The sequence below is a fragment of the Chrysochloris asiatica genome, unplaced genomic scaffold, assembly GCF_000296735.1.
Source record: "Chrysochloris asiatica unplaced genomic scaffold, ChrAsi1.0 scaffold00016, whole genome shotgun sequence".
Taxonomy (NCBI): Eukaryota; Metazoa; Chordata; class Mammalia; order Afrosoricida; family Chrysochloridae; genus Chrysochloris; species Chrysochloris asiatica.
In genome coordinates, this window is record NW_006408534.1 from 2,531,516 (window position 1) to 2,545,472 (window position 13,957).

Consider the following 13,957-nt stretch of genomic DNA (forward strand, 5'->3'; position numbering starts at 1 on the left):
AAAAAAAAAAAAAAAGAAAGTATATTGGAAATCTCATCTGCTTAGAATCCACATGAGTTGCAGTTTGTACATAGGATCATAAAGGAAGAATCACTTGGAGCATTCAATAACATAACTGTACTGAGTACTCTAAAAACAAAAGGTCATGAAAAACAGTAAAAAGAAAGAAGAGAAAGTTATTCTTCTGGATCAAAAGAATAATGGACTATGACAACTAAATACAATGTATGAATGTTGATTCGATTCTGGGCAAAAAAAATACATAAAGTAGACATTTGTGGGACGATTTGGGGAATTTAAATAAGGGACTCTATATTAAACTACTTATTGTCATTTCAGTGTGATAAATGATTTTATAGTTATAGCGGAGAATGTCTTTAATTTTAGTGCTGAAGTACTTAGGGATGAAGTATCAATATCTGTAATTTACATTCACATGGTTCAGCAAAAAAAAAAAAAAAGTCTGTATTTATGTAGAAAGAGTAAGCAAAAGTGGAAAAATATTAACAATAGCTGAATCGAGATAAAGAGTATGTAGGTATTCACTATATCCTGTTTAAACTCTTCTGGAGGTTTGAAGGTTATTTTCTGTTGTTTTGTTTTGTTTCAAGCTGGGAGAGAAAAGAAATCATTACTTGTTCTCTTACTGGTAACCATCAAAAAAGCAACACTGGGAATACAGTTTTTAAAAATTCCCTTTTCAGAGGAGCCAGGCGAGACTGAAATCCCCGGTCCCACATTAGATGGACAAAAGCAATGGAGCCTGACCACAGGAGTCTGCAGGAGACATAAAGACAAGATACCATGCAAGAGAAAAATTTGCTGGCTGAGATATCAAAAACCATGCAGCGACAACATCCTCCGAATGAAGGTGCACATTCCGAAATGTAAATCCTCAACCCTCTGATTTCCACAGCTGGCGCAGGAGCTGAACCATTTGAAAGTAAATTGCAGCTATTGATACTTCATCCCTAAGTACCAAATTATTAATAAATGTTTGCAGCTGTTTCTCCTCATTTCGAGTTGTGTCCTATTCACAAATGAAGGTCCCAAAAGATTCATTCCATTCATGTCATCACTGTCAACTCTACTTTGAGGAAGCAGCTCTTCCCAGTTGTATTTTGAGTGCCTTCTAACCTGAGGGGCTCGTATTCTGACACTGTATCTGACAAGGTTCCACTGCTATTCATAAGGTTTTCAGTAGCTAAACATTAAGTAGTTCATCACTCTTTCTTCCTAATCTGTCCTAGTCTGACAGTTTAGCTGAAACCTGTCCATTATGGGTGCCTTGCTGGTATTTAAAATACTGGAGGCATAGCTTCCAACAGCACCCAAGTCACCATAGGAGAACAAATGGTGGGTGGAGCCAATGGGTGGGTTGAAGCCACCAATATTTTCAGTAATCAAGCACTTAAACACCGCACAATCACAGTGATACACTCACACATTGCAAAAGACCTCTTTAAAGTCTTAGAAAGCAAAGGTATTACTTTCAGGACTCATGCCATGGTATTTTTAGTCATTTCATATGCATATAAAAGCTGGACAACAAATAAGGAAGGCAAAAGAATCAATGCCTTTGAATTATGGTGTTGGTCAAGAATATTGAATATATCATGGACTTCTAGAAGCATAAACGAATCTGTGTTAGAAGAAGTAAATCCAGAATGTTACTTAGAAGAGAGAGTGAAGAGATGTGTTCTCACTTTGGGCATGTTATCAGAAAGAGTGAGTCCCTGGAGGACATCCTGCTTGATATAATACAGAGTCAGTGAGAAACAGAAGGACCCTCAATGACATGGAATGACACAGTGGCTACAACAATAAGTTCAAACATCACATCCATAGTGAGGATGGTGGAGAACAGCATTTCATTCAGTTATATATAGAGTCATTATGAGTTGGAACTGAATAAACAGTACCTAACAACAACAAATATATACATAGTGCGTGTATGGTGGTGGTGGTGGGCTGTGGAGTCAGTTTCAACTAATAGTGACCCTGCATAGAGTTTCCAAGGCTGTAAATCTTTATGGGAGCAGAAAGTCTCATCTTTCTCCTGTGGAACCACTGGTGGTTTTTAACTACTGACCTTCAGGTCAGCAGCCTGACTCATAGCCACTATGCTACCAGAGCTCCTTAGTGTGTATATGTATATATGTATGCAACACGTATGCATTAGTGTATGCAAAATAATTAAGTGTATGCACACATATATACATACACATCCATATATATATACACACACCTATATATGTATATTTTGTTTTCTTTTTGCTGATAACTGTTTTTTACTGAAGTCTAAATAGTTCATTTAGTTTCTTTATCATGCATGAAAAGGCTGAAAACATAAAACTGAAAAAAAAAAACTAAGTTTCAAGTGGAATAATTCCTTCCGAAAAAGAACAATCCAACATTTATTAACAAGCGTTTTTCTGAATTTTCTTCAAAAATCTTAAAAACACAAGAAAGTTTTCTGAACATAGTCTTTGGTTTTGTTTTAAATTTTGTTAAAATATATGTCATTGCATTTAAAAGTAGGAAGACATATGTACATACAACCAACACTTGGAGATTGCTGTTTACCTTCTGAAGTGCTTGCAAACGGAGTTTTATTATCCAGTGTAATCATCGCTCCCGCAGCTAATAACTTCATTTAATTTGCAATACTTTGACTCTCTGAATCTGTTTGCTATGACTAAGCACTAGAACCTTTCTGCCTTAATGCCCACAAGGCTGTTTGCCTCTGAGAACAGATCCCAGGCCTTTCCCATCTTTGTGCATCAGCACGAGACACGCCCAGGGCAGGTGCTCAGCATTTGCTGAGAGGAATTGTCCTTGGCGAACAGGTGGAGAGAAAAGAGAGGAAAGGCATTTATTTTCTGAAGTGAATGACCCAAATAGAAATAAATTCCTTTTTACATTGAGTATAAATACTTTGAAGTCCTGGTATGGCACAGTGAGCTAATGTGTCAGACTGCAAAGTCATTTGAACTGCAAGGTCGGTGGTTCAAGCTCACCAGCTGCCCCTTGGAAACCCTATACAGGTTCGTTATGGGTCAGAATCGACTCGACGGCACTTAGCAACAACAACATAAAAACTTTAGGCCCCAAATGAACACCATTTCACCTCCATGAAATAGAAGTCTGATCAGCCACATGTCTCTCGCTCACTCCTACCTCTACTTCTGAATATCGTGAAACATGTTTTCTCTCTTCTCAGTGTGTGGGACACAACCACCTCTAGTTCTTTTGGATTAGAAGGTACTTCAAATTTTTGACACTTTAAAAGTTTAAATGGAAAAGTTAATCTAAGTTGATTTGCTTCCTATGAACACTGTTTAACCATGGATTGCAAATTCTTAGGAAGAGAACAGAGTTCTTTTTTGACCACAAGCTTTCTTTTTTTAAAAAAACAAATGTAATTATTAATATGATTTTCAGTTTTTCAAAATAGGTGCTTGTTTTGTGTTTCACTGCGTGGTTTGTTTTTCTCCTAAATGTTATCTTCAGTAACTTGACAATTTCTCAGTTGCTCGTATTTCAGGAGTATTAAGAAAGAAAAGTGGCTGGCCCCATTCAGATGGAGTTGGTTGGTTGGTTGGTTGGTTATGTGGCCATGGAGTCGGTTCCAACCAATAGCGACCCTGAACAGGGTTTCCGAGGCTGTATATCTTTACGGGAGCAGAATGCTTCATCTTTCTCCCGCGCAACAGCTGGTAGTTTCGAACTGCTGACCTTAAGGTTCGCAGCCCGATTCGTAACCACTACGCTACCAGAGCTCCTTTATTCAGATGGAATAGGTGTTGTTAATTTCCCATGGGGAAATTAGGAAGGTTGTCATGGCCATGCCAACGTTTCCTAGTAGTGCAGAATTGGTAAGACTCATGTAATGTACATGTATAACTTGTTATACATCATAAAAGCAGCTATATGATAAGAACAATGTAAACAGGTTCACCTTGCAACAGATGGTCAGGAGAAGAATATTTGCATTCCAGGATTTGAAGAGCTTCCTTGTCCCTCAAGAAAATGTTAAATCCTGGTCCGTCCAAAAAGCAGGCAAAAATGGCCTCTAAATCAAAAACACCGGGCACTCAAATCCTTGTTAACCAACTCCCTCCATCACCACGCCCACATCGAAAGTTTATAAAAATATGGAAATAATATACTCACAACAACAACAACAAAAAGGCAAAGTCAGAGTTTAGAAAATGACTACCAGATACACACATGAAAGCTTTCGTTTTACCCGTATATAAATGACTCTAGGGAGAGATACATGAGAAAACTACTGACTATATTAACATTGTCCTCTTGACACCTAACTAGGGACAGGGAAGGAGGAAATAAATAGTTCATGGTTAGGGCAATCCGCTGTCCCATAATCCAATCAGGGAGATCCCATGATGTTACAAGGCAGAAAAGATCTAGGGATTTTTCCATATAACTTCCTGAGAGTTGGAGTGTTCTTCAGAGTTTCTCATCTTCCTCCTTCCAAAAGCCAATATACCATTGCCTTCAGTTTCTCTGGATGAATGACATCAGCCATCCTGCAATACAAATCTGAAGCTGTTATACGGCTCGATTCTCATTGAATGAAATAACAGTGTTCCTCGGGACTTAAGGGAATTTGAAGGTTTTATCATCCAACCAGCACATGAAATCTAAAAGACTTCCCATACATGGAGTCAAATAATAGAGAATTTCCAAAAGAATGCGTCATAAAGCATTAGGTCCTTAGAATGCTCCATATTTAAAGGTTTCCTTCTGAGAAATTCACAATGTAAATTACTATAAAAACACAGACATTTTATTTTTAAATGTATACTGTTGTTAAGTGCTGTTGAGTAGGTTCTGACTCGTAACGACCCTGTATAGGGTTTCCGAGGAGTGACTCATCAGTTTGAACTGCCAACCTAGAGGTTCAAACTGACTTTACAATCCAGTGCTCATCCTACAACGTCACACCAGGACTCTCTCTCTCACTATATGTTGTTGTTGTTAAGTACTATGGAGTGGGCTCCGACTCATAGTGACCCTGCACAGGGTTTCCGAGGCTGTAAATCTTTACGGGAGCAGAAAGCCTCATCTTTCTCCTGCGGAACAGCTGGTAGTTTCAAACTGCTGACCTTGATGTTGGCAGCCCAACTCATAACTACTACACTAGCAGAGTATGTATATGTTTATATGTGTGTGTGTGTGTGTGTATACACACACACACACACTTAAATGTATCTGTGTACACACACACACACACACACAAAATGAACTTCTTGTTCAAACCCACCTTTCGTTCCTGCACCTATCCTACAGCGCAAGTAAAAATATACTTTGTAGTGTGGCATTGTAGGATAAGTACTAGATTGCTAACTGCAAGGTTGTGGTTCAAACCCACCAGACGCTCCCTGGAAACCCTATACAGGATATATATATATATATATGTTGTTGTTGTTAAGTGCCGTTGAGTCGGTTCCAACCCATAGCGACCCTGTACAGGGTTTCCGAGGGTGTAAATCTTTACAGGAGTAGAAAGCCTGGTCTTTCTCCTGCATATATATATATATATATATATTTTTTTTTTTTTTACCTTAATGAGCCCAGCATTGCCCAATCACTTTTTCATAAATACTAGTTTATTAAATTTTATTTAACAGAAGGGAATTAAAAACAACAACAAAAGCATTATAAAGAATATAAACATACTTTTACTGTCAAAAAGTTAGTCAATCTGTCTTTTCTTCACATTTAATGATCCCCCAAAACCCATTACCAACTTATAGAGACCCTGTATAGAGTGTCTGAGGCTGTAAATCTCTACAGGAGCAGAAAGCCTCATCTTTCTCCTGCAGGGCAGCTTGTGAGTTTGAACTGCCAATCTTTTGGTTAGCATTCCAGTGCTTATAAAAATCATTTGATTGCAAATAATAAATGTGTAGAAGATAATTTCTCCTGAAGCTGTTCATTGGTCTTGCCTAGCAGAAAAATCTTGTATTTAAGTTTTTTTTGTCCATATATTCAACTGTTTAGCATAATTTTGTCATATTTTTTCCTTCATGCCTTTTCCTTAAGCAAGGACAGATGTGTTTTCATTTGTTACTGATTTGAATGGTAGTGAGACGATACACTATGCATTTTATACAAGCGCACACTGTCCTCCAAGGAGCTCTGGTCGCGTAGTGGTTATGAATCAGGCTGTGAACCTTAAGGTCAGCAATTCAAAACTACCAGCTGTTCCGCAGGAGAAAGATGAGGCTTTCTGCTCCCGTAAAGATTTCCAGCCTCGGAAACCCTGTACAGGGTCACTATGAGTCGGAACCGACTCCATGGCACATAACCACCACCACCACCACCACCACACTGTCCTCCGGCATTAGCACCAGTGGACTTAAATACTAGTAGTGTTCAGTGACTCAGCCCAAGGATTTATGAGATGAGAACATTCAAAGGGCAAGAGAGCATCTGAAAATGATGGTCCAGTTTCCAGAGAGCCAAATTAAATTTAAAAACCAGATCTTTGTTTCTGTTTCCTTAAAGGGATGATTGACCAGGAAATCTTAGCATACAGTGACTGCCCTCACCTAACAGGTTATGACTCTGTCTTCACCCAAGAGCATGGTTTAAACAACTTGAACAGTGCTAGGCCAGTAAAAGTAAAAGACCTGTGAGCTCATGGCTCGTTTCATAATATATTAAACAAAGGCAGGGACTCTTATGAATCCACAGATGTTCCTGAGGTAGGAACCATCCTGAAGAACCTCTGCAGGAGATCTTTCCTGAGATTTCAGTGAGAGACATACTGATCACAAAGCAACCTTGGCAGGTAGGGGTGATAATCGGAGTGACTAGTGACTAGCGTAAGATAAGGCATCATTCCAAAAACCTTGCCCAATGATTGTTGTTGTTGTTGTTGTTGTTGTTGTTGTTTTTAAGTACTGTGGAGTTGGTTCCGACTCATCATGACCCTGAACAGGGTTTCCGAGGCTGCAAATATTTACGGGAGCAGAAAGCCTCATCTTTCTCCCACGGAACAGCTGCCGAACTGCCGACCTTGAGGTTAGCAGCCCGATTCGTAACCACGAGCTCTGGTAGCGTAGTGGTTACGAATCGGGCTGCGAACCTTAAGGTCAGCAGTTGGAAACTACCAGCTGCTCCGCGGGAGAAAGATGAGGCTTTCTACTCCCGTAAAGGATTTACACCCTCGGAAACCCTGTACAGGGTCGCTATGGGTCGAAACCGACTCGAAGGCACTTAACAACAACAACAACACTACCAGAGCCCAGTGATACTTCCTTTATTTATTTCTTTTATTTGCAGACCCCTTGAGAATCTGTTTAATGCTATGGACCCTCCCACCGCTGAAATAAATATCTGCCCATGTATAATTTCACAATAATTTAATGTTCTTTCATGAACCTCCTGAAATCCTTAAAGACTGTGTGGCCCTAGGATGGTAGCGATGGTGGTGTACCATGAAATTTGTTCTTACTCATGGTGACTCTATACAGAGTTTCTGAGGCTATATATCTTTGAGTGCAGAAAGCGTCATCTTTCTGCTTACCTTATGGTTTGCAGCCCAACTTGGAACCCACTATGCTACCAGGGTTCCTTGGCCTTAGGATAGTCCCTGTTTTTTATCCACCTTTATATCCTCAGCTTGAATCGTGGTAGGCCAGTAGAAGTTGAAGGATTGGTTAAAGATCACTAGCATTGTTTTTCACCATGGGAAACTATGGAGACTGTTTAGCTCTCCAAAAAAGTAGAACGTGAAGGACTGGCCACCTATAAGAATCCAGAAGACCTACTGGACCCAACAGGATCTTTGCCTAACCGAGTATTCTGTACATGATAATGGCTCCATAGGAAGGCAATAGCTGCCCTCCATGACCTTAGCTTTTAAGGTTAGGGAAAGGACATCAATTTCCTCAAATCCTTTTTCTTAACACACTGGGGAATCCTGACTAACAAATTTATTCAACTCCATCCTGAATCAATTTATATTTTCAGCTTGTCCTGACACCATATGCTTCCCAGTTTCCCTTGGATGATTTGGGCGCAATTGTTGTATGAAGGCAAAGTCTGGCTTGCAGAATCTCAAAGTCCCCTGTATATCTATTGTGATTCTCACTACCTCATTCCTCATGATCTCAAAGGTCTCTTTTTTAAAAAGAGGGCAAAGTTTTCTAATTCTCTCCTATCTATGCATGTCTTTTGCTTCCACAGCCTCCTATGAGTTTGGGTCCTAATTCTATCTTAGAAAACGAAAATGATCTGCACTGCAGACTGGTATGTTGGTTACATGTAATAGTCATGGGCTGCTGGGACATCATTGCAGGGCATAGACATCACAACCTAAGTTTTAGAAATCATCCAGTTCAATTTTCCATCAGCCAACGTTCAAAGAAATTAAACCATTTGCTCAGGGTCAAGTCACGAAACTAGCCCAGGAAACAACAGACTTAAAGCGCTATGTATGTCTTGATCCCCAACTATACTGCTTTGAAAACTACTCCTGGGGACCCGCAATAATTGTTATGTCAACACCTTCAGATTCCCTTTTCTGAGTTTATTGTGGTTGATCCAGCACTCACCTCACCATCCTGTCTGACCTCACTCATGTCTACTTCATCCTGGTCAAGTTCAAAGTCAGTACCCCGGTCCACAACATCTATGCCAGCCTGTACCCGGGGCTTCTCGTTTTCCCACTTGGCAAAGCCTTTGTCCTTTGCTGCTTTGTCATGGAACTTGGATTTCATTTTGGGGAATGTATGAGACCCTGACTCCCCCCAGCCAGCCTCTGACCACACGGGCTCAGTCTGGGTGGCCTGACTGGTGGTGGCCCGCTGTAGCCGCACAGAAATCTTGCGAGAAGAGCCTGTAACCAGTGTGATAGCTCTGCTGTCCAGGTCCTGGTGTCCAGCAGCAACCCCAGGGAACTCAAACACCTCATCCTGCACTGGAAATGGAAGAAGAAGGTGAGTCTTTGACATATGACAATTTGACAGCAAACTACTATGAAAGTTAGTACAAACAGAGGGGCTGTGACATGCAGAGTCCTAGAGGATTAGACTTGAACAGAACTAAATTAGCTGCAGATGAGTTTCATGTTGCTTGACCCTGAAAACAGAGAAAAGCCAGGGAGTGTGGGGGAGGTATGATTAACCACTGCTGCTCATTTTGGTGTTTACAATAACTGAGAAAGGGCTTAGATCCAGAATTCAAGTAACTAACCAGGTGTGAGAAGGTGAGTTGAGAGAAACCACGGCAGGAAAAAAAGTAGAAGACATTACCTGGAGGCATCGAGGGACTTCCAGGCAGTGACCCTTGACCACTGCCCAGGGAAGGCACACGGGCAAACCTTCTGCAGGCCAGAACCAGAAGATCTTTGCACTGTTTGTGACAATTGACTCCACAGTCTAAAAGTGTCCAAAGATATTACAGATGACTAGTGGGAACCATGTGTGTCGAGTACTGATTAGACTTTCAGGATGCCACCAGAGTTTTGAGACCCTTGGTTTCCATGTTAACCTCAGAGTCCAGCTCAAGCAAGAATGGAATGTCAGTTGTTGTTGTATGTCATCAAGGCTAGGGGCTGGTAAAAGGCCCTTGGCACTCTCTTGTGTCCCTAAGGCTTGTAAAGTTCCCTAGTATTTGCTCAGCTTTTTCCTCTACACAATTCATTTATAGAGCAAGCAAGTAAGATCTACACTTGGTAAGTTGTCTTCACTCAAAACAAAACTGAAATTATGTAGGGCTATCAACTTGATAGCCATGGGTTTGGGTGCCTCTTCCCCAGGACAACATGGAGTCCCTGCAGAGAGGTTCCTAAGTTAGAATAAGAGCTCCACTTCTCCTCTATGTGTACAAACTGCTGCCTCGGGTACAAACTCGGGCACTGCTCCTCCATTAGTACTTGCCTGGACTTTGTACTCTTCACATCCCAAAACCTTTCCAGAGCAAGTCATTGCATCTTCTGCATCCTTTGTTTTTATAGAAGCAAAAACCTCAATAAATATGTTCCATATTTGACTTTGATAGGATATGCTGCAGATACTGTGAAAATTCCCATGAGGGAATTTTAGTTAAGAAAGTAAAATACCTTCACTATTTAGGGTAGACAGAACCTGTCCACTTTGGAAAGTAGCCACGTAATTATTTTATGTGATGAAGGCCTCACACGTCACTTAGAATCACTGAACAGATATTTTACTATCAAAGAAGACCTTTTAAATGATTCCCACTAATCAATTTTCCCCAAAATGATCTTGTTTCAAATGGTCTTGTAACAACATGAAAACAGCCAATAGCAATGATGTTTAGTCTATTTTAGTGAATGTTTTTGGCTCTGTGGGCCATTAAGAGAAAATATTATTTATAAAAAGATATTTCAAGGGTTTAATCTTGAACTTTATACACACTCTCAGTGTATGTGTCTGTATGGATGTGTGTATTAGGGCATTTGTTGTGGTTAAGTGCCATCGAGTCAGTTCTGGCTCCTCGCAAGCCTGTCTAGGACTTCTGAGTAACAGCTGGTGGGTTTGAACTGCTGACTTTGTGGCTAGCAGACCAGTGTGCATCCTAAAGCACCACACCAGGATGCCTGTGTTAGGACCTGGGGGGCGCAGAAACCAGAAGAAAATGGACTCACCATTGTGCAATAAGGTACTATCTTTTTGTTGCTTGAAAATGAAATTCCAAGTTAGACCAAGACAACTGATGCTCAGAGGCACTAAAGGGTAGGTACTGATATGCCCTAAGGAACCCTGGTGGTGCTGTAGGATAAGCACTGGACTGCTAGTCACTCCAGGGGAGAAAGATGAGGCTTTCTGCTTCCTTAAAGATTTACAACCTCAGAAACCCTTTGCAAGGTTACTGTGAGTCGGAATCTATTCGGATAGCAATGAGTTGATTGGTTTCTAAGTTCTAAATGGTGGTGCCCAACAAGGTTCCAGGTGCTCTCTGTTCATGCAAAATGAGGGCCAAATTCTAGAAGATATCTTTGCTTTTAAAAAGGCCTTACTGGGGAACAACACTATTCTGAAGGCATTCTGTGACTGAGATGTTTCTTTTGTAGCCTTACTATATTTTTCAAGAATCTTACTAGATTCTTAAAAATCAGTGTAAGCAGTCAACATAAAATATCCAGACACTACTTGGTGGTGTGCCACCAAGTCGGTTCTGACTTATAGAGACCCTGAATAGGAATTCCACAGCTGTGAATCCTAACAGGAGCAGAAAGTCTCATCTGTCTCCAATAGAGCAACTGGAAGATTCAAACTGTTGTCCTTTTGATTAGCAGTCCATCTTGTAATCCATCCACTACATTATCAGGGTTCCTTGTTGTTTGCTGTTAAATGCTGTTGAGTTGGTTCCAACTCATAGCAACCCTGTGTAGGGTTTTTGAGAAGTGGCTGGTAGGTTTGAACAGCTGACCTTCCGATTCAAACCCACTTTTCGGTTCAGTGCTTATCCTATGGGCCACCAGAACTCCACCACTACTTAAACACTACAAAAAGTTGTTACATATTGGTAGGGCCTCTGATCATCAGTCGTCTTGGTCTAAATTGGATGTTCATTTTCAAGCAGCAAAGGATATATGTAATAGGAGCCGGAGTGTGGCACTGTAGGATAAGTACTGAACCGCTAGCCACAAAGCTGGTGGTTCAAGCCCACCAACCATTCCTTGGAAACCCTAAATAGGTTCACTATGAGTTTGAACTGACTTGACAGCACTTAACAATGGATAATCACATAAATAGTTATATACAGAGAGCATCACACTTCCTAATGTATTTGGATATGCATGCATATTCAGTTTGTCAAATATATAGTTATTCAGTTTATGGATTTCAATTAAATGCAGGAGATGCATGAATTAATCAAAAGGAACAAAATTAAACTGTAAGCTTTCTCTTCTCATATCATCTATACAGGTTTATAGAAAAGAAAATGTAAACAACGTAGCTCTATAAGAGTGGGAGGAAATGGATACCTTTGGCAGATATGAGAGTATGTTTTTTCCTCTGAAGGAAAAAAGTTCTTAACTACAAATATTTGAGTTAAGTCTGTCCCACTTTTGAATAACAAACTTAATGCTGAAAATGTGTAAAGATGAGGACTAGATTTATGAGGGTTGATAAGAGTGGTTTACTATCATCCAGGAACAAGCTATCAAATTCAAATCAGAGCTCTCTACAACTCTAGAAAGTCCTTTCTCAGGCTATCATAACTCTTCAGGTACCAGTGGCCCACAAGACCCAAGCTCACGCTGATGCCAGGAGTTTTGTGGTTTCATTGGACAAATTTGTTTTCTACTCCAAAATTAAAAATTTCAACCAACTAGTATTTATTTACCTTTGCATTTATATCCTTGCTTGATTATGCCCCAGAGCTGTAACAGAAGACAAAGGAATGTCAGGGAAGCTGAAGAGAAATCTGGAAGGAAAAACAAGGCCACAAAAAGGAAGTCCTGGGAAGCTCACTGACTAGTCCAACACAAACAGGATGTAGCTGCTCTTAACACCCTTCCTGTCAGATAGAACACCCTCCCATCCCACTCCAGCTGTGGTGATAACATGAGTTTTGCTTCCCTTTTCTTTCTAGGAGCCAAACAGGAGCTGGGATGAGACACTAAAATGAGTGCATGTCTGAACTTTGGCATGATACATCCTCAGCAGCATTTCAGTTGGAAACACTTGGTTTTTGGAAGCTCCTCTGCCTCTCCACTATGTGGTGAAAATTTACATAGTAAAACATATGCCATCTCAACCATTTTTACAAGTACAATTCGGTGACATTGATAACATTCTTCAAATTGCGAAACCATTCTCCTCATTCTTTTTTCAATCATCCCACCATTATTAACATCAACTCAAGGTCCCCTAAGCAAAAACTTTCTCTTCTCCCCTTCTTCCCATCTCTTAAAACCACCAATAAGCTTCGATTTCTATATCTTTGCTGATTTCATGTAAGTGAGATCATATGGTATTTGTCCTTTTGCGACTGTCACTCAGCATAACACTTTCAAGGTTCATTCATGTTGTGTCATGCATCAGGCTTCAGGTCATTTATTTTTCTGCCTTCGCTGTAGATATGTACTTGACATGTAACCATAAAGTCAGTGGCTCAAACCCACCAACTGCTCCTTGGAAATTCAAGATAGGGTTGTTAGGAGTCAGACCCAACTCAACAGCACTTAACAACAACAAGCAACTCTTGACTCCTCTACAAGAAATAAAGCAATCTACAAGTGCTCTTCACAATAAGGCATTTGGATTTTGCTAGAATATTTTCTGCGTAGCATTTGTACCTAAAAAGAATATAAAACAGGTAAAGATCTAATATTAACTCATGTATGCCTTCTCTACATTTGCTTGATGTTTGGCCTGTGCGAAGGCTATAGGAAACGTAGAAATGACTTAAACTCTGTCCACCAAGATGTTAGTGACTTCCATGTGGTTAACAAATAGGAAGTGAAGACTGCCTCAAGAGAGATACAAGGATGGTGCAAACAGTTACACTAGGCTTAACGGTTGAGGGTTTGAACTTACCCAGAGGCACCTAAGTAGAGGGGGCGGGGAGCACACTTCTGCTTTGATGCACATGAGGTTGCTATGAGTCAGGATCAACTTGATGGCAACTGGGTGGAACAGTTCAATAAGGGAGTGCTTGCCCAGGTGGTTTGGGGGCACCATCCTGGTGGTGTTGTCTTTGCTTTCCAACAGACTAAATTCTGTGAATAAGGAGGAGCTCTGGTAGCGTTGTTGTTGTTGTTGTCAGGTGCCATCAAGTCGGAACCGACTCATAGTGACCCATGCACAGCAGAATGAAACAATGTCCGATCCTGGGCCAACCTCACTACCACTGCCACACTTGAGTCCATCAATGATGCCACCTGGCCAATCCATCTCGTTAGGGGTCTTCCTCTTTTTCTCTGACCCTCCATCTTACCCAGCAT

At 40.6% G+C, this 13,957-nt stretch overlaps 1 protein-coding gene across 1 annotated transcript in view; it reads right to left on the reverse strand.

Annotated features, from left to right (window-relative positions):
- Positions 1-4,077: 4,077 nt before the first annotated feature.
- The window catches only part of RASGRP3 (RAS guanyl releasing protein 3 (calcium and DAG-regulated)), a 63,878-nt gene continuing 53,998 nt past the window's right edge, over positions 4,078-13,957 (reverse strand). Inside the window, exons 13-16 of the mRNA XM_006835149.1 lie at positions 12,355-12,391; positions 9,291-9,416; positions 8,592-8,956; positions 4,078-4,553 (exon numbers count right to left, since the gene is read on the reverse strand). Coding sequence (XP_006835212.1) covers positions 4,545-4,553; positions 8,592-8,956; positions 9,291-9,416; positions 12,355-12,391 — 537 coding nt within the window. The 3' untranslated portion in view covers positions 4,078-4,544. The remainder of the gene's footprint in view (positions 4,554-8,591; positions 8,957-9,290; positions 9,417-12,354; positions 12,392-13,957) is intronic.